The 20,988-nt window shown below is 38.4% G+C and overlaps 1 protein-coding gene across 1 annotated transcript in view; it reads right to left on the bottom strand.

Moving 5' to 3' along the window:
- LOC135774798 (antigen WC1.1-like) overlaps positions 1–19,340 on the bottom strand; it is a 39,403-nt gene extending 20,063 nt beyond the window's left edge. Inside the window, exons 1-4 of the mRNA XM_073813012.1 lie at positions 19,325–19,340; positions 18,924–19,235; positions 18,395–18,700; positions 47–362 (exon numbers count right to left, since the gene is read on the bottom strand). Coding sequence (XP_073669113.1) covers positions 47–362; positions 18,395–18,700; positions 18,924–19,235; positions 19,325–19,340 — 950 coding nt within the window. The remainder of the gene's footprint in view (positions 1–46; positions 363–18,394; positions 18,701–18,923; positions 19,236–19,324) is intronic.
- Between the last annotated feature and the right edge of the window lie 1,648 nt (positions 19,341–20,988).

Genomic DNA, 20,988 nt, shown 5'->3' with positions numbered 1-20,988 from the left:
TGATGTTGTTATTAGTCATGAATTAACAGGAAATATTTAGAGAAGCTCACCTGAGCAGATCACACCAGCATCACGAGAATGAGAACAGTGCTGTAAATTCATATTGTGTGCTTTACAGTTCTTTAGTGAGGACTCTGATCCACTACAGCTCACATCAGACATTGTGATTGGTCCTGATCCTTCTCCAAAGTAAGCATAACCCAGAGCCTGTACAGCCTCTCCACAGTTCACCTCTCTACACACCACTGCAGCATCTGTCAGATCCCAATTATGATGACACACTGTTTCCCACTGACGACCTTTAAGAACCTCAACTCTACCAGAACAACGACTGTCACCATTCACCAACCTCACATTCAGATCTGACACATACAGTATGAAAGAGATGCAAAGGGGAACAAACATAAGGAACAAAACAAAAACACTTCATATTAAATTAATAAAATAATTAATATATTCTAATCTCATTTTTGTATCGCAAGTGTGTACTTACCAGCAGTAATGATCATTCCTACAGAGGAGAGTAAAATGAGTGTGAGACAGATCTCCATAATCCTCTACTGTACACACAGACTGATAGAGAATAATGAGAAGTCAATGTAAAGAGAGAGAGAGAGAGAGAGAGAGAGAGAGAGAAAGACCAATCACGCTCTCTGTTACCTTATTAGAAATAAGAGAGGAAATCATCAAACAACATGAGTGACAAATCAGAAGAGATATTTTTGATTTTCTCCATATATATCAGCAGAACGTCAGCGCTGATGAACGACGCTCCTCCCTCCATGTTCAGAGGAGACAAACACCTGCAAGAGTGAAGATAAATTTACATCAAATAAATGAAACACTTCAGTATCTATTCAGCATCAAATCCTGTTGTGTGCAGATGTACAGGAAACTTTATGATCACTTCAAACACACTCATACACTTTAATATAAACACAGAGATATCCAGAGGTGTAAAGTACTCAAATATTTTACTCTACTCAAGTATTTTTTTCAAATCTGTTTTTTGTTTTACTCCAATAGTTTTCATATTAAACTTCATTTAATATTTAATTACTGTTACTTGAGTGTATATATAAGAGAGTACTACATTTATTGTACTAAAGTATTAAAGGTAAAAATAACTTGTTTTATAGTGAAGTAAAAGTTTTTATATCAGAGAGTAAAACTGATAAAGTACAGATAGTTGAGTAGTGAGTAAAAATACTTTTCTACTTCACACCTCTGAATATATCTCTGTATAAAACTATTAAATACATTGACCAATAACATATATTAAAATCACATTACGTGTTGCAAAACCTAAATAAAAATAAAATCTGTTGCAGATTCTAAATCAATCAATCAATATATCTACAGAATATAACATTCATACAGCAGCATCTCAGGTCATTTAATATTGTAATGCTTTATTTATCCACTAGATGTCAGTCACAGATCTGTCAATCAAAGTATCAGTAAATGTTGATTAATCTTCACTGTGGCTCATGTTTTGATGTCTGATTTCAGCTATGAAGGGGCACCCTTGGCTATAAGGCTTCACAATCCAGAGTGTTACAGAAAACCCACCAATGTTTATTGATTTTTAAATTCATAGGCCCTTCAACTAAAAACAAGGCTCTTGGACTGTGAGGGCTTCATGAAACTTTAGTTACTATCAAGCCCTAAAGGCCCCAAATCTTCTTATAGGAATTTGTTACATCAAATTATATTTATTTAAACCACTGTTTGAAGCCAGAACATGAATCATTAAATAGCATTAGTTTTAGTATAACGACTGTACAGCCACACACAAATCAAACGTCATTGTCAAATTTGCAGAGAACACAACGGTTGTAGGCCTGATCCCCAACAACAATGAAACAGAGAGGAGGTGCACACTCTGACAAAATGATGCTAGGAGAACCACCTCTCACTAAACACTGACAAAACCAAAGAGCTAGTCACTGATTTTTGGAGATGGAGAACAGAACGTACCATTACCATTGACGGGAAAAAGGTGGAACGAGTCATCAGCTTTAAGTTTTAAGTTCCTCAGCATCCACATCTCACATGGTCGGCTCACAGATGCAGTGAGATAAAGGCACACCAACACTTCTTTTTCCTGAGATGGCTGAGGAAGTTTGGGACGAGGTCAGACATCCACAGATCATTCATCACCTGCACTGTGAAGAGCATCTTGACCGGCTGCATCACTGCCTGGTTCAGGAACAGCACTGCAGGCAGCCATAAAGCTCAGCAGAGAGTTGTGTGAACTGCCCACCACATTGTAGGAGCCGACCTTCCCTTCCTCCAGGACATCTTCACCAGGCGGTGTGTGAGGAAAGCCAGAAAGATCATGAGCGACACCAGCCACCCTTCAAACGGATCTGCTGCCCTCATGCAGACGTCTCCGCAGCATCTGGTCCTGTACGAGCCGACTGAGAGACAGTTTCTTTCTGCAGTCCATCAGACTCCTGAACAGCCAGAACTGATAAATCCCCATGTAATGGCACCTATTTGCTTCTTATTCTTCTGTACCACCTTTTGAAGTCAGTCAAATTTAACCAGTATTTGAAACACGAGCAAACCACGATCTTCGTTTTAAATGTTTACTTCCAAAACATAAATAAAAGCTGTTACATAGTAGACATGGTACGCACGGTCAAAAAACTGTGTTGCTTCCATAATATCTAACTTCAAACTAACTGAACACATTCAATCGCATGCGTTATGACGTAGTGCGATCTGACTGGAAGCTCAAAATAACTAAATGTTATCAGATTTAAACATTACTAAATATGCATTTTAAAGCAAAAATATCTTATGAATTTTAATGAAATATTTTCTTATTAATTTTACTAAATTATTATTTTAAATGAAATTATTCCTATGTGGCTCTTACATTACCCGGCCCCTAATTGGTTAGGCAAGAGGACTAAGCAATTATAAACTTAAACACAAAGAGCCAAACTTTTTTCCCATAAATTATCAACTGGTTTCTTCTTTCTTCACTCTTCTGACGTCGCCTCTTCCAACAAGCACAGTTTGTTAATAGGCCTTTCCAGAGTGTTGGTCTTGGTCTTTATCCTCACTCTTCGCACTATTCCATTGGAGTCTGGCAACGTTTCAACTACCCTTCCCATGAGCCAGGAGTTTCGTGGGGAAGAGCTATCCACTAGTAACACAACATCTCCCGTCATGAAGTTTCTTTTTGGCTTTAGCCATTTCTGGCGCTCTTGAAGAAGTGGAAGGTATTCACGGGTCCATCTAGTCCAAAATAAATCCACAAGATATTGAACTTGCTTCCATCTCTTTCTTGTGTACATGTCATCTTTGCTGAAAATCCCTGGAGGCATTTTGGGTTGAGATTTCAACAGCAGTAAATGATTGGGTGTTAGAGGTTCTACGTCATTCACGTCATCTGACATTGTTGTAAGTGGCCTACCGTTGATGATGCTTTCAACCTCACACATTATTGTCAGAAGACAATCATCGTTCACTGCTTGCTCTTTCAAAAGGGAATTTAAGATTTTTCGCACAGTTCGAATTTGTCTTTCCCAAATCCCGCCTTGGTGCGAAGCAGCTGGGCTATTGAATATCCACTTTATTCCCTTTGGTTGCAAGGCCTTTTCAATCTTGTCATTATCCAGCTGTTGAATGGCTTCTCTCAACTCTCTTTCAGCGGCCACAAAATTTGTGCCATTGTCAGAACGCATGATGGTAACTTGACCTCTCCTGCACATAAAGCGACGAATTGCATTAATACAGGAGTCTGTGTCGAGGCTATCTGCAACTTCAATGTGCACCGCTCTGAGAGTGAGACAAGTGAACATCACACCGTACCTTTTGACTGTATTTCGGCCCCGCTTGACATCAAACGGCCCAAAGAAATCAACACCGGTATTTGTGAAAGGAGGCTTATCTGGCAAGAGCCTATCTTCAGGCAGGTTTGCCATCTTTTGCTCACCAACCTTTCCATTAATCCTGCGGCACACTGTACATTTGTTGATTATCTTTCGAATTGCAGAATTGGCTTGTGGGATCCAGTATCTGCATCTCAGTTGTGCTAAGACATAGCTGCGTCCACAGTGTCCTGTTCTTTGGTGTATGTCTCTCAAAATCAATGTTGCAACTTTGCTGTGCTTTGAAATAATTGCTGGACGTTTAGCGTTTTCTGGCATGGCAGACTTGTTGAGTCTTCCACCAACCCTTAACGTGTCATCTTGAAGAATCGGATCCAATTTGAACAGTTGACTGCTATGACTGAGCTGTTTACCTTTCTCCAGCACTTTGATTTCTTCTCCAAACTGCTGTCTTTGACTGAATTTGATTATTTCTGATTCTGCGACAATCAGATCATCCAAAGTAAGTGATTTATTTTTTGTTGCTTTGAATTTCTTCATTTGTTGTTCCAATTTTGATCTTTCCTTTTCAGGGTCCTTTTCAGTTTCCCTGATCTTTCTTGATATTTCCTTTCTTTCCTCTTTCAGTTTCCACAGATTTTCCTTCACCTTTAAAATCCAGGCAAATGCTCTTTTTAGTTTATGCCAGTCTGAGTAATAGCTGATTAGTTTGTCAATTGGATTCATGTTTTCCTTGACATTAATCATGTTGACTGTAGCTCCTTTCTTGACTTCCGGATCATTTTGAAGGCTTTCCTTCCTTTGCACAGGTTGTTCCGGCCAGTCACGTTCCTTGTCCAGCAAGAAGGCCGGCCCATTGATCCATGTTCCTCCTTGCATCAAGCTTTTAGCTTTCAGGCCCCTACTGGCTTGATCTGCAGGATTTTCTGTTGTTCTGACATACTTCCACTGTGATGGCTTGGTTGCTTCTCGGATCAACGAGATTCTGTTTGCAACGAAAGTTTTGAGACGAGCAGAGTCACTGTCAATATATCTGAGCACAGTAGTACTGTCTGTCCAAAAAATAGATTGTTGCAATGGAACTTGAAGCTCTTGATGTAACATCTTATCCATTTTAACAGCGACAACTGCTGCGGTCAACTCGAGTCTGGGAATAGTGACCAGTTTGAGTGGAGCCACTCTTGCCTTCCCCATGAGGAATGCACATCGTTTCTCACCTTGGCTATTCTCTAACAGCAGATAGGACACAGTGCCGTATGCAGACTCAGAAGCATCTGAAAAATGATGTAACTGTGCTACTGCAGTGCAACCAAAATCTTTAGGCTTCAAACACCTGCTCACATGGAAGGTAGATAGATGACTGACATCTTCGATCCATCTTTTCCAAACTTCAGCGTGTTTTCCACCAATGTTCTCATCCCATCCGTATTGTTCTTTACAAAGATCTTTCAACAGGAGTTTAGCGGGCAAGATGACTGGAGCCAGAAAGCCAAGGGGGTCGTAGATGGAATTCACGACTGATAAAATTCCTCTTCTGGTCATTGGCTTGTCTTGCAGCTTCATACTGTAGGTGAAAGTATCGGTTTCAGTGTCCCACTGTACACCAAGGGTCCTCTCGACTGTCAAAGCGTCATGTCTTAGATCCAAGTCCTTCACTTCACTGGCTCTATGCACTTCAGGGATTGTCATTAACACCTTCCTGCTATTGCTCACCCACTTTGTTAGAGTGAAGCCTCCACTGGCACACAAGGTACGAAGATCTCTAGCCAGGGTCACTGCATCTTCTTCTTTAGCTACACTTTTCAAACAGTCATCTACGTAGAAGTTACGCAGAACTGTCTGAACAGCTTCTGGAGATACATCAGCCTTGTGATCTTCAGCAGTTCTTTTTAGTGCATATGAGGCAACACTTGGAGAAGAAGTGGCTCCGAAGAGGTGCACAGTCATTCGAAATTCCTTCATAGGCTCGTTCAACTTGCCATTGGGCCACCAAAGAAAACGGAGTAGGTCTGCGTCACGTTCCGGCACCTTGACCTGGTAAAACATCGACTCGATGTCCGCCATTATAGCTACTGGCTCCTCACGGAATCTTAAAAGCACACCAATTAACGTGTTGGTCAGGTCAGGTCCTTGGAGCAGTTCACTATTTAGAGACCTATCTTGAAACGAAGCTGTGCAGTCGAAGACCACCCGCAACTTATTTTTCTTCGGGTGATACACCCCGTGATGTGGTATGTAAAACAGCCTGTTGTCATCACGTTTCAGCTGTTGGACTGGAACTTGGACAGCGTAGCCTTTGTCAATGATGGTCTCCATGAAGCTTTTGTATTCTTCAAAAAATTCAGGATTCTTCTTGAATTTTCTAAGCAAACAAGCTATGCGCTGTTCCGCCACACAACGGTTATTAGGCATTTGGAGCTTCTCATTCCTTAATGGCAGTCCAATGCTGTAATGTCCGTTCTCAAAAAGTGTGGTTTTCTGTACAGACTGCAAAAATTGTTTGTCTTCACAAGACATCTCCATTCGATCATCATAGTAACGCTCTGGAAAGTCAGTGTTATACTGTTGGACCAGTAGTTTCTCAATCTCCATCACAGAAATTCTGTTTACAGAAAAGGTAGGCGTTTCATTCATTGCATCATTCAGTTCCTTTCTTACAGGTCCGTTCACAACCCAGCCTATTGCAGTCTTCACAGCATAAGGGCCTCCATCCTTTGCATTAATAACATGCCATGGTTCCATTGCTCTTGAACAGTTAGCTCCAATAAGCAGGCCTACATCCGCTTTTATCTCTGGCAAGCGTACTTCATTTAAATAAGGCCACTTCTGGATATCTGACCTTTTAGGTATGTTTTCGGTATGAACAGGTATGTTGCTATGAGTAAACACCTTTGGAAGCTCAATGAACTTGGTGTCCTCCAGCCCGCACACTTCCAAGTCTGATATGACGAAACTGTTCATGAGCTTTTGTCCTCCAGGTTTGTCTTCACCCATAGTGCTAAGCAGTATTCGTGTTGGTTTCCCTTTCACGTTTAATTTCTTTTGCAAGTCTTCTGTGCAGAACGTTGCTGTGCTTCCCGGGTCGAGAAAGGCGTACGTTTCAACACACTTGTCACTCCTTTTCGATTTGATCTTTACCGGTACTATTGACAGCACACATTCCGCTTCTCCGGCCCCCGTGAGGCTACAGGATTCTTGCAGAATAGAAACTTGAGCACAAGATACTTCACTTCCATGTCGAGCATCTTTCTTTTCAGGTAAGACAGAACCTTCTTCCTTTTCCTTTATTATGTGCAGAATGTCTGGATGCTTTAAAGCACACTCTTTACACTCAATTCTTCTTTTGCAGAATTTGCTAAGATGACCTGGAACTAAGCATCCAAAACACAAGCCCTTCAGTTTTAAGAAATCCACGCGCTCCTTATGTGGTTGTTGTTTGATTTTGCTGCATGAGGCAAGGGTATGTGATTGCTGGCAGTACAAACACGGCTTCTCAAAGGCACTCACAGGTTTACTGATATTTGCTGGCTTAACATGCGTTTCTTGAGGCCCTTTGCCTTCGGTGAAAACATTTGTTGCGAAACTGCTTCCACGGACCTCTTTCCTTCCATGATATTTTTCTTTTTGTTCAATCTTTCCACTTGAGATTGGACGGCTGTCTGAGATATTACCAAAGAGGGGATCCATCGCTATTCTAGCTTGGCGGTCTATGTAATTTACCAAATCAGCAAACCTTGCTCTCCCACCTCTTCGCTCTTTTATGTCATAAGCTTCAGCACGCCAACGTTCTTTCAATTTGTATGGTAGCTTAGACACCACTGTCCTTAAATTGGTTGAGTTATCCATCTCCTCTAGGAATTCAATGTCTTCCATAGTATTGCGACATCCAATCAAAAACATTGCATAAGCGCTCAATGCTTTCCCATCATCAGATTTTACTTGAGGCCATTTGAGTGCTTTGTCAATGTACGCGCTGGCAATCCGTAGTTCATCCCCATAGTGCTTATGAAGTAGTCGCTTCGCCTCGCAGTAGCCTTTGTTTGGCGTCATATGAGCACAGCTGCGAACAAGCTCTTGAGGTTCACCGGCCGTAAATTGTTCCAAAAAGTACAGTTTGTCTTGATCATTGCTGGTTTTCTGCTCTATTGCGTGCTCAAACGCCCTCATGAAAGACTTGTATTGTAGAGCATCACCCTTGAACACAGGAATGTCCTTGGTTGGAAGATGAGATAGCTGCTGTTGTTTTACTAGTAGCTCAGTGATCACATTCTGTTTTTGCATAACCGCTATTATGTCGTCACCTTTGTTAGATTGAGCATTAGACACATAATTGAAGACTGTTTGAGATTGTTGTTGTATTTGAGAGTGCTGTGTATGTGATTGAACATGAGTGCCCGTATTAGCTTGCTGTGGAAGCAAAATGCTAGCTCTTTCCATCACATGTCCATCTTGAGGCTTTTGCACTGCCGCGTAACTACTTAAACCATCTTCAGATCTTTCATATTCCTTAAGCACCCTTAATTTTGCTTTACTCTCAGCTAACGCAGTTTCCAGCACCAACTCTTCCTTTTCAGCTTTGATTTTAGCTGCCTCAAACTCAAGCTGTTGCATTTTCTTTAGTGCTGCAGCACGTTCGAGCAGGGCTGCATGTTCCGCTTCCTGTCTAGCTCTTGCTGACGATACTCGTGACACAGCTGAGGTGCGACTTATTTGTGATCTACGCAGACTGGAATGTGTGACATCACTGACCCCTACCTGTGAAACACTGTCATTTGGTTTAACAGTTTCTTGCAGATAGTCAACCACATTTGGTTCTTTTTGCAGCACCTTTTCCACTGGCTGGCTGAGTTCATGCTCAGCTGCAATCCAATTTTTTGTCTTTTTCATAAATCCTCTTATTGCTGCCATTTTAGGTTCAAACCAGATCTCTTGATCATCCATTTTTTCATTTTCAGTCAAAAGATTAGCAACTTCGTTGTTGAGCCGTTTAAACTCATTTAGTGATGTTGCAAAATCATTTTCCATCATGTATTTCACCCTTTGTAAATTTTGAGCATCACTCATCATTGTTTCCAACTCCTTTCTTTTGCTTGTCAGAATTCCTAATGTTCTTCTTCTCAATGCAATGAACCTCTGCAATCTCTCTTCTAAAGCCTTCTCTGTCATCTTATGTGACCTTCCCTTTTCCATTGTATCCTCAAAACATCTTTGTTCATTTCCTTCAGCCATCGTACAAATAGCAGAGTTAACGCTTTAGTCGTATGCAAACGTTTCAAACACTTGCTTCAATTAACCGAGTGCAAAACAACTTCTAAAAGATCGCCATAACTCCACATTGACTGAACTGAGCTTGCTATGAGCATACGTTTTACAGGGAAAAGTTGTCATACCTTTTTTCTCTTCCAAAGTCACTCATTATTTTCTTGTGCGTCTCACGTATTTTTAAGGAAAAAAAAGTCCCCAATTCAGCGTGCAGCGTTACTTCTCCGTTGTCTGATAGGCAACTAGCCGTTAGCGGAGGAAAGACGAACAAACAGCGGTGAAACTGCCGATTGGTATCGATCCGACGCGTGTAAGCTGGCATCAACTCGTTGACACTTGTTTGTGGCGAAAAAGTCCAATCCGCTGTCTCCTTATCCAACAACAAGCTAGCAACGTCCTCCTTTATCCAGGTAATCCAGCGTCGATCTCTGATTAGCAAGTTTTTTGACTATGTAATGGCACCTATTTGCTTCTTATTCTTCTGTACCACCTTTTGAAGTCAGTCAAATTTAACCAGTATTTGAAACACGAGCAAACCACGATCTTCGTTTTAAATGTTTACTTCCAAAACATAAATAAAAGCTGTTACATAGTAGACATGGTACGCACGGTCAAAAAACTGTGTTGCTTCCATAATATCTAACTTCAAACTAACTGAACACATTCAATCGCATGCGTTATGACGTAGTGCGATCTGACTGGAAGCTCAAAATAACTAAATGTTATCAGATTTAAACATTACTAAATATGCATTTTAAAGCAAAAATATCTTATGAATTTTAATGAAATATTTTCTTATTAATTTTACTAAATTATTATTTTAAATGAAATTATTCCTATGTGGCTCTTACACCCCACACATATCCCACAACATTCACTACACACCAAACCAAAACACAAACATCTGGACTGTATTTAAAAACACCTTAATATAATAATCTGCAATGCCACCATCATGCCAGGGGACTATTTACGGGCTGTGCGTAATATCGTTGCGCCTCCTGCAGTCACTGCTTAAACAACTGCAGATACTATAAGCTGTAAACATCTGATATAAGCTACATACTGTAAATGTAAAAAATATTACTTGACTAGAAAGATCATCCACATCTCTTGCTACATTTAAAAAAAAAAAAAAATGTATCTCTTCCAAAAATACGTGACATATTCTATCTTAAAAAAGATTACTGAGAGCCACTCCACACTGCATCTGTCTGCACACCACATGAGCATCTTTAATACCCCAGGAGTCATCACACACTGTACCCCATGAACATATACAGTATAAAAATGACATATAAATTATCATATCAATATAAATAAATATCTATTGCTAAATCTATAAATACAACAATTGTCCTAATAAAAACATTTCTACATTTAATAAATAAACAATTTAATATATCTACTGAATATATATTTGTCAATATACAGTACTTGCAGCATTTAAAAATGTAATACTTCATTAATCTACTAGAAAGCAGAACTGTCAATCAAATCATCAGTAAATGTTGTCATACATGAATAATCTTAACTGTGCTTCATGTTTTGACTTTGTTCCCAATGTAATAATTAAAGTCTGATTTCACTGCACTTTAATTTTGAGGTCAAATTATTCTCACCGAACACAACACTGACCTACAATACTCACAACCTTCCTCAGACTTTGTGTTTTAACTCAATTTCCTGAATCCAGAAGAAAACACAGGGGCTCACTTTACTATAATAATTGCACGAGAAGACAAATCTCACCACAATCACCTCAATATTATTTTAACATCTTACCTGTTTGACTACATGGTCAAACTCTCATCGACTCCTGATACTCGTGCTTCTGTCCTAATCACAGCCAATCCAACAGAGAGCCATAACACACTCAAATGTGACCGAAATTACTTTTTTTATAACATCTACGACAGGTTAAAAATAAAAAATTGTAGTAACATAATTCAGTGTGAGATTGATTTATCCTCTACTGCCACCATGTTGTCATGCCCTTACAAAAAAGTCCAGGGGTAATCCTGTGGTACTGCTTCGGTACAACAGGAAACTACCACACAACAAATGAGTGGAGCTAAATATGACAGGAATACAACATCACTTTTTGTTGTACTGTATCACACGAATTTACCATTAGATGCCATGTGTGGTTTTTTTCTGTTGTTTTTGTGTCATAAAACCATAGCGTTTGGACAGAGCTAAATATGACAGGAATACCACATCACTTTTTATTATACGCAACTTAAGTTAGCGTCATTCCATCAAGTAAGCAACACATCTCTTTGCTGCTCTATTTTTCTATCTAATAATGTCATTTAGTGAACTGTTTAATATCTGGTAGCATAATTTAGCACAAACTTTACCTTAGGGAAGTTTGCACCAAGAAACAAGCTCCTTGTATCCAGTTCAAGTAGGCAACGCTGGATCCAACAAGGATGTGTTACGTAATTTACTTGCATCTTGCCAATAAAACTGATGGTAGTAAAATAAAAACTGATGGTAGTCCACAAGCCGTGTGAAGTAATTTTTGTATTTCAGAATTAAATAACATATATCATTGCTATATTAAATAATGTACAAAATACATTCTTTAAAAATATTTATTTAGAAATGACATCTGGTTATTTTGTCCAGCAAAACAAATCACACAAATTCCATGATAATAATACACAAACAGATTAATTACACAAATCCACTGTTATAGGCTACACTTACTTGTGTAAGATAAAATTGTGTAATCAATCATAGAATAAAATTCATAACATCTATGAAAAATATTTTAACTGTCTTCATTAAAATAACATGTAGCCTAAATGTTATATAAAAACATGATAGCCTAATGGATTTCATGTTTTTTAAACTGTAACACAGTTAAAAGGAAAAAATTAGAACAATTATTTGTATGTTTTTATTAATAATATTAATACTCTAATCAGTGAAATTCTCACTGTTTTTAACGTGTTTTTATTATAAACAGATTTAATATTGAAGCATCCTAAATCATAATTACAGTATATAAAAAACAATTATATTAAAGTTAAGAATACCTTACACATTTACTGCAAGAAAAAAAAATCAGGGTTAGTTAATCTTAGGACATTTTCTTAATTTCTAAACACAACACAATTTCATACCTAATTCAAAATACAAGTAAAAACGAAACGGAAAATTCATTTGTAGTGAACAGTACATTAGGTCATTATTTTCACATAATTGGACACTTTATTTAGTTTGCATGAAAGGGACAATAAAGTTGAGCCCACCGAAGGTTGAACGTACCAGGCGTTGTTCTAAAAATGACCGCTTGAGGGCGCTTTGGAAGCGCTTATGTGCGTTGGTTGCTATTACACAAACCTGTCAAGCATCAGATTTTGCAGATAATTTTTTTAATCAACTTTTAACTTTTATGTATTTTTAGTAGTAGAAAAGGGGGATTTTCTCAATGTACTGTTTGTCCTTCCTCTCATCCATTGTGATTGGACGGCTGGTCAAAGCGACTTTACCGAGGACCACATATTATTATTATTATTATTATATTTTAACAGATTTTAACGAAGCATCTTACAAAGAAACGTTTTAAAGTTATAAGAACTTAAATGAATATGTATATTTGTTGTGGAATATAATGCATTTGATAAAAATCCTTTCAGCCAGCCCCACCTATCATGACAGGTGAATGATTCATTATTGCTGTTTTTGCAGGAACTATTCAAAGACAACACTCAGAGAGACTCTGATTAAATATAAGGAACAAAAAAGTGCTGACACATTAAAAATGAAAAGAAAATGGTTCAACCCAACCTTAATCAGCAGATGGCGCTGTTGATGTAGAAGATTCAAGTTCAAGGCAAAAGAAAAAAATGCAATTTCAAAGTGCAGTTGAGTAAGTGAGGTGGTGCCTGGTGTTTATATCAAATGTATCTTTGCTTCTCTTTATATATGGAATGCAATCTTCTGAGAAAACAATAATATAAAAATAACAGACCAAACACTAAATACTGAGGTTTATATGTATCTAACTTTTCAGAACATGAGTACATAAGTCTTACAAATATTTAAACATAAGGCATTGTAAGTAACAACATTTGGAGATTTCATAACAAGATAAAGAGGATGTTACAACTCTGCCCACTTTGTTTGCTCCACATTGGTTGTTAAAAAGCACTTTCACATTCATGTTTTTTTGCAGTAAAATTTAAAACGAGACACATTCAAATTAGAAAATAACTAAATAGACAACATATAAATATAGTGCAATAAACATCTTTAAGAGGTTTTTAAGATTATAGGTTACATATTCACATCACATCATCATACTCCTCCTAAACTCCTTCTGATGAAATCACATGATTTAGAAAGACAACTTACATTTTGATTTGTGGTACATCGTACACATGTCTACTTTCTGAGACTAACTGATAACTGACTGGATCAATGGTATCAATGCATGTTTAAAAGTCATACATTGGAAAATTAGATAATGGGTGATAAATATGCAATTCTGTCATGATCTTGAAGGATCTGTTCACTGATGATGACCTCATACTTCACAAGCGTGTCATCTACAAATGTACATGATGACAGGAGCTTAGAACAACACTTAAGTATAATTGAATTATATTGACAAAAAAAGTGTAATTTATTTAGCATATAGTGTTTGTTAAATACTTTCTGTGCTTCCCAGAACTGCTGAATTTATGGCTTTGGTCATGAGTTTTCTTTGTACATCTTTTTGTTATATTGTTTTTCTAGCAAGGTCCCAATGTACTAAGAGTAACTTCTTATGTCTGTGTAGGGTATGCATGTGCTGTAAAGACATAATGTGCTTAAAAAGAGTGTTTTAGCAGCTGAATGTGTTGGTGAAAGGCACCCAGCAGCAAATCTCTAACAGCAATCTTTCCAACCACAAATAAGTGATGTACGGCTTATGTGGTTAAACAGGCTTACTTTACAAATTCTTAAATGATTGGGAGAAAGATACAAAATTGTGACAAGTTTATCAAATGTCACTTAAAAATCCATTGTCCTCTCACCTGAGAGAAGCTCATCTTCATATCCAGAATGCTGTTCTTCAGAGATGAGACTCCCTGTTAAAGTGAAGCAGAAGAGAAACATGTTGATCATTACAAACAACCTCAACCTACATTAACATCACAGAGCACATGTGTTAAAGACAAGATATCAGATCAACGGAAAACTCTGTGAAATATCAATCACTCATAGCTTATATATACTTATTAGTTATATGCACTTGCAGCTCTGTGGTTTTCTATAAGAAATTCTGTGGTTGAAGCAGGAGGTTTAAAGGACTAACAGATAAATATCAGCCGTCTCATAAACAGCTTAAAGATTCTCACTGATGTTAGATATGTAAGAGATAATGTATAAGCAGCCGATTGTTATCGTAGAAATAAGCCCAGACAGTGTCATAACGACCCTTCAATGAAAAAAACCTGTTTACTTTCAGTTTTCAGATAAGGCAAGACAATAAAATTTTGTTTAATCATTCATGGATATAATGTCATATGACAAATATATTTATTTGCAGTGTCCGGGTTACTGTTTGTTAGTTTTGAGCGGTTACACTGTAATCTCTCTTCCGGTGGCGCTGCTTGCGCCCGGGCTCTCTCTTGCTCTACTGCATCCATATGTTGTTTGTTTAAGTTTGTCTGTTTTTAGTGTATTATGTATTTTATTTTAGTAATGGTAATTGCAGTAATGCCGATATAAGTACGACAATGTTCGTTCAACTGTGTTTAGTAGTTGTTGTACTGGGATATCTTGCACGGTGCCAAACACTACACGCAAGTGTAGCAACGTGGACGCCAATTAGCTACACCAGAGACGCATTACTTGCACTCCGCCATGAAGGGCTACCTCCCCTGAATCTGCCGGGTTGTGTGAGGTTGTCATCTGAATGCAATAGCAGGCAAAGGAGACAAGGCCAACGAGGCGGAATACGGCAACGTCTTAGACGACGAGGAAACCGACCACCTCTTCCGTCGATGATACTGTGCAACGCGAGATCACTGCACGGTAAAGTAGAGGAACTTCGAGCTAATGCCAAGGCATGTTTTGAATACCGTACTTCAAGTTTGATGGTGTTTACGGAAACATGGCTGCACCGCGATGTCCCAGATGCTGCTCTGGGGCTGGAAGGATTCTCGCTGGTGCAGGCGGACAGGAATGAACAATCAGGAACAATCAGAGGTGGCGGTTTGGCTGTGTATGTGTATGATTGGCACTAGTGTATTGTTTTCTTGCTTGTAAATGTGTATTTTTCTTTATTGTTATTATTTAATGTGTTTGTTTTGTTATGTTTTGCAATACAGTGGTTGTATTCGTGAGCCCAAGACAAATTTCCCATTGGGACAATAAAGTATACCTTAACCTTAACAAACCCGCAAATGTCATGAGTGGCAAATCAGAATCAAACATTTCAATGAGCCGTGTAATTAAAACAATTACAATTGTACATGTTTAAAGCTCTAAATAGGATTCTGAATGAAGTTTCACCTCTCTGAGTGAAGTGTTTGTGTGTGTTTGTGTGTCTGTGATCAATCTCTTCATAAACTGCCTCAGTCTGAGTCCTGTGTCTCCTCTTAGAGAGAGCTGTGAGTGTAGACAAAAACAGCATGTCACAGTCTTGAACATGTTTATATATGTAAATGCCTTACTGCTAATATATGACAGACCTGCATTTATATGTGATGTACCTTTCCTTATCACTCTCTTGTGTTGAATCAGTATCAGCAGCGGCACTAAGAGCAGTAAGAGCAAAACTCCCAGTACAATCACAACCACTGGAGGATTGACTGGCCTCCCATATTCTCTTTTATTCTGCAAAACTGAAGGAAAATCTCAATTGGAATGAAGCAAACACAGATATTAAAGAAATTGCTAAAATGACAATGAATTGATCTCCCAGTGTTTTCCTCTCACCTGCACAGATGAGTCTAACTTGTTCTTTGTGTGAGCAGTCATTGTGTCTTTTCAGGACATGAGGACAGTCCCACAGGTGAATCTCAGTCCCTCTGCACTCGACTCTGTTCATCCACACAACACCTTCACCAGCACCAAACGCTTCATTCCCATCAGCACTCAATGCTGCTCCACAACCCAGCTGCCTGCAGACCACCTGAGCATCTCTGATGTCCCACAGATCATCACAGACTGAACCCCACACAGAGTTATGATAAACCTCCAGTCTCCCCGAACACAAACCCTTCCCTCCACTGAGTCTGAGAGGAAGATGATCTACATCACACACATCAAACAACATTTACAACAACACACTCAAACCAAACTGAGATTTAAATGTGGAATATAAATAGATAGGAAAGATATGTGTGTAGTATATAATGAATAAAAATACTATATTAATAATTCTTTAAACATACTTGAACATTGTCTCTGATAAGGAGATGGTGAGGTAGAACATGACAGACGACTTCTAGGAACTTCATGAATGAGTTTATCTGACATCATAACATAAGAAAATGTCACTTACCACTAAACCGAAGATTACAATCACATTATCTCTATGATGTATATTTATGCAAAATATGTATATGCAATTAGTTTTTTTTTTAAATACATTACACACACAACATTACAAAACCATTAGGTAATTGGATTTTCTCTCACTGGAGCAGATAATATTGGCCACTTCATCTTCATTACAGTGATTCTGTCCCCAGGGTGAAGATGGACACTGCCATAAAGTGGAGTCATGTGATCGACATTTAAAGTAATCCAACCAATTCTGAGACCTCAGTCCATCTGAAGAACTGAATTCACTGGCAGATCTTCCACAGAACATATTCTAACATAAATTGTGAAATATGGAAACAATCAAAAATCTATTTTCTAAATTTTTTCAACAATAGTTATCCAATTTCTACAAGTTACTGTGATGGGGATGTCATACCCGAGCAAACAACTCCTACATCATCCAGATGTTTACAGTCATGATCTCCCCAGACCGGTGAAGAGCAGCTCCACAGTGACGTCTCATTCCCCTCACAGTTCACATCATCCAGCCATATGGGTCCAGAACCAGGACCATACCAGGCTGATACTGGCTGATTACTGAGAGCCACTCCACACTGCAGCTGTCTGCACACCACATGAGCGTCTTTAATATCCCAGGAGTCATCACACACTGTACCCCATGAGCCTTTGTGAAAAACCTCCAGCCTTCCTGCACAATCTCCACCTGAACCCACCAACCTGATGGAGTTCTGACCTAAGATCAGACAAAGAGTTAGTTAAAGACTATGTAAACACATTTTAATGAATCATCTGGACAGATATTATAATTCTAACCAAGGCAGGTGATTGCCAGCTGTTGTGTTGCGCTGCATTTGAGAGTTTGTGGAGAGCTGCAGTTCCTCAGATGATCTTCAATCCCAGAGCACTGGAAGCCCATCACACACTCATAACTGTGTTCATCACTGGATGAAGAGGAGTTAGTGAAGTTCAGCACAGAGCCACAGCCCAGCTGTCTGCAGACCACAGAGGATTCAGTGAGACTCCAGGAGTCCAGCAGAACTCTCCTCCAAACCTGATGAATGTAAACTTCCACCTCACCCTCACACTCTCTCTCTCCAGACAACCTCACTCGACCATCATGAAGAGACAGAGCGGAATCTGGAGAAAGGATTTGACATTTTCATATTGATTACGATCACACTACAGTAACTTCATGTTAATGACAGAGTGAAGTTCACTCACTAGAACAAATGACTCCAACATCTTGTTTATGAGAGGATTCAGCTCGACTCCATGAAGAGATTGAACATTCTGAGAGTTTTGTTTCACTCCCCTGACAATCAAACACATCAGCCCAGATTTCACCAGATCCCTCTCCAAACCAGTCCACTCCCACAACAGACACAGCAATCCCACAATTCAGCTCTCTACAGAGAACATTGGCAGCTCTCATATTCATGCACTCATCACACACTGAGCCCCATTTACTGAAATACTGACGCTCAACTCGACCAGAACAGATATCAGAGCCGTTCACCAGTCTGAGCTCAGAGTAACCTAGAATAAACAGAGCAAAGAAACTGAATTAATGAGTTCTTAGGCAAGATACTAGAGATTATTTGTTAAAGAGATTAATCGTTTACATATTTCTCCAGTCCTAGCTTTGTTTAATATGGTCAAAGATCTCAGAACTAAAATAATCAGACCAGTGTGGTACTGGTCAAGCACACAGTAAGTATTTTCAATAATCAAAATGTAATTTTTAAAAGAAATTAAGCATTGGTATTTACCAGAACATGTGAGTCCCACATCATTCTCATGGGAGCAGTTTACTTTAGTTATATTTGATGATAAACATGATCTAATAAATGATTCATTTCCTCTACATTGAATCTCTTGTGACCACACCTGCCCCTCTCCTTTACCAAAAGCAGCTCTCCGTAGCAGCTGTACAGGAACCCCACAGTTCAGCTCTCTACACACAACCTCTGCATCTTGTTCATCAAACACAGCATCACACACTGTGCCCCAGCCACCCTCATAAAGCAGCTCCACTCTTCCAGAGCACAAATGAGAACCAGCAACAAGTCTTGATCCTCCATAGTTTAAGATATCTAAATATATAGACAAAATGAAGAGCTCAGAATAATACTTTCATTGGGTTTGATTATTGAATAGATAAGACCATACTAAACCCCATAGAACCTTGACCATACAAAATAAAACCAATCAAGTCTATAAACTTTGTGTCCTTTTGATAGTATGATTAAAAAGACAAATATTTGTGATGTAAACAGGATAATATTTAGAGAAGCTTACTTAAGCACTTGACTCCAGCATCTTCATGATGACCACAGTTATGAGCACCCCATCCTCTTGATGCACAGTCCTTCAGTGAGGACTCTGATCCACTACAGCTCACATCATCCATCCAGATCTGTCCTGATCCTTCTCCAAAGTAAGCAGCACCCAGAGCCTCTACAGCCTCTCCACAGTTCACCTCTCTACACACCACTGCAGCATCTTTCAGATCCCATCTATCACTACACACTGTTCCCCACTGACCATCATGAAGAACCTCAACTCTACCAGAACAAGGACTTTTATCACTTACCAACCTCACACTGAAATCTGAAACAGAGACACAAATGTTTTTTTCATTATTTAAAGTAATTTAAAATAATTTAATTTCAGTTTTTTTACTTTAAGTGTATACTTACCAGCAGTAATGGTCATTACTACAGAGGAGAGTAAAATGAGTGTGAGACAGATCTCCATAATCCTCTACTGTACACACAGACTGATAGAGAATAATGAGAAGTCAATGTAAAGAGAGAGAGAGAGAGAGAGAGAGAGAGAGAGAGAGAGAGAGAGAGAGAGAGAGAGAGAGAGAGAGAGAGAGAGAGAGAGAGAGAGAGAGAGAGAGAGAGAGAGAGAGAGAGACCAATCACACTCTCTGTTACCTTATTAGAAATAAGAAAGGAAATCATCAAACAACTTGAGTGACAAATCAGAAGAGATATTTTTGATTTTCTCCATATATATCAGCAGAACGTCAGCGCTGATGAACGACGCTCCTCCCTCCATGTTCAGAGGAGACAAACACCTGCAAGAGTGAAGATAAATTTACATCAAATAAATGAGACTGATTTGAGAGTAAGGAAACACTTCAGTATCCAGCATCAAATCCTGTTGTGTGCAGATGTACAGGAAACTTTATGATCACTTCACACACATTCATACACTTTAATATAAACACACACATACACTCACAAATATACCCATTTCATAGTGAAATGAAATATATTGAGCATCTATAATTAAAGTATTAAATGGACATTTCTATTCTGTTTAATCAATCAAAAAAAGACAGAACATAAATTATTAGTTATTGATATTAACAATGTAAATAACAAAATTACAACATCTGTTGCATAACTTAAAAATAAAATGTTTTGCAGAACAAAAAAATATTTTTACCTATTTAATATTGTGATACTTTCAATGTGGCTCACATTTTGACGTTTTATTTTCCCACTGATTTCACTGCACTTTTATTTAGTGTAATGAAGATGTTTACTCTTAATCTTCACTGATAAACATCTATGAATAAGTAATGAATTCTGAAACTTTAAAAAACATGGGCCCTTAGCAAGCGATAATCTGCTCCTAGCTGTGCAATAACTAACATTCCCTACAAAGGGAGAGTGCAATACAACTTTGTTATTATAAAATGTCTTACCTGTTTGACAACATTCAGTTTGAAAGATCAATGACTGCCTCCATCTCATGGGTCATCTTCCAATTCATAATCATATCAGGCCCATACATCTTGTTTGATGTCTCTCATATGCACAGTATAAAAATAAAACAATTTTGTATAAAATGTGATTTTATATTACAACAATTAGATAACAACAATGCTCCTAATGTAAGGTCCACAGTGTCAGCATTCTCAGTGATGCATAAATATTTGTGCTGTCAGCTCGTGTAATTTATTTGTTGCATTGCAGAAACAAATTTTGTTTTCATTCTTTAGCAGCAGATGCAATGAATAACTAATACGATTGTTAAAATAACATAAGCAGCAGTAATCACAGTGTGAGATTGATTTATTCTCTACTGCCACCAAGCGGTCATGACTGAAACAACAGCACTCATCACTCCTCTGCGCTCTAAACACCTAAATATGGCGCCATCTGCTGGTGAAAATGTTGTAAAGCAACAAGATCTCTGTCCAAACATTTTACAGTTTTTATAAAATAATTGCGAAGATTTTTCTAAAAATATGTTTAAAAATAAATGATTTAACTTAATTAAGCCATATGTAAAAGTTTATTCTGTGTTTTTAGTTTTATTTAGGCCAAACAGATCTTTAACACTT

Source organism: Paramisgurnus dabryanus, chromosome 1 (assembly GCF_030506205.2).
Source record: "Paramisgurnus dabryanus chromosome 1, PD_genome_1.1, whole genome shotgun sequence".
NCBI classification, from domain to species: Eukaryota; Metazoa; Chordata; class Actinopteri; order Cypriniformes; family Cobitidae; genus Paramisgurnus; species Paramisgurnus dabryanus.
The sequence above is the reverse complement of the archived record's forward strand: the minus strand, read 5'-3'. Positions and strand labels throughout refer to the sequence as shown.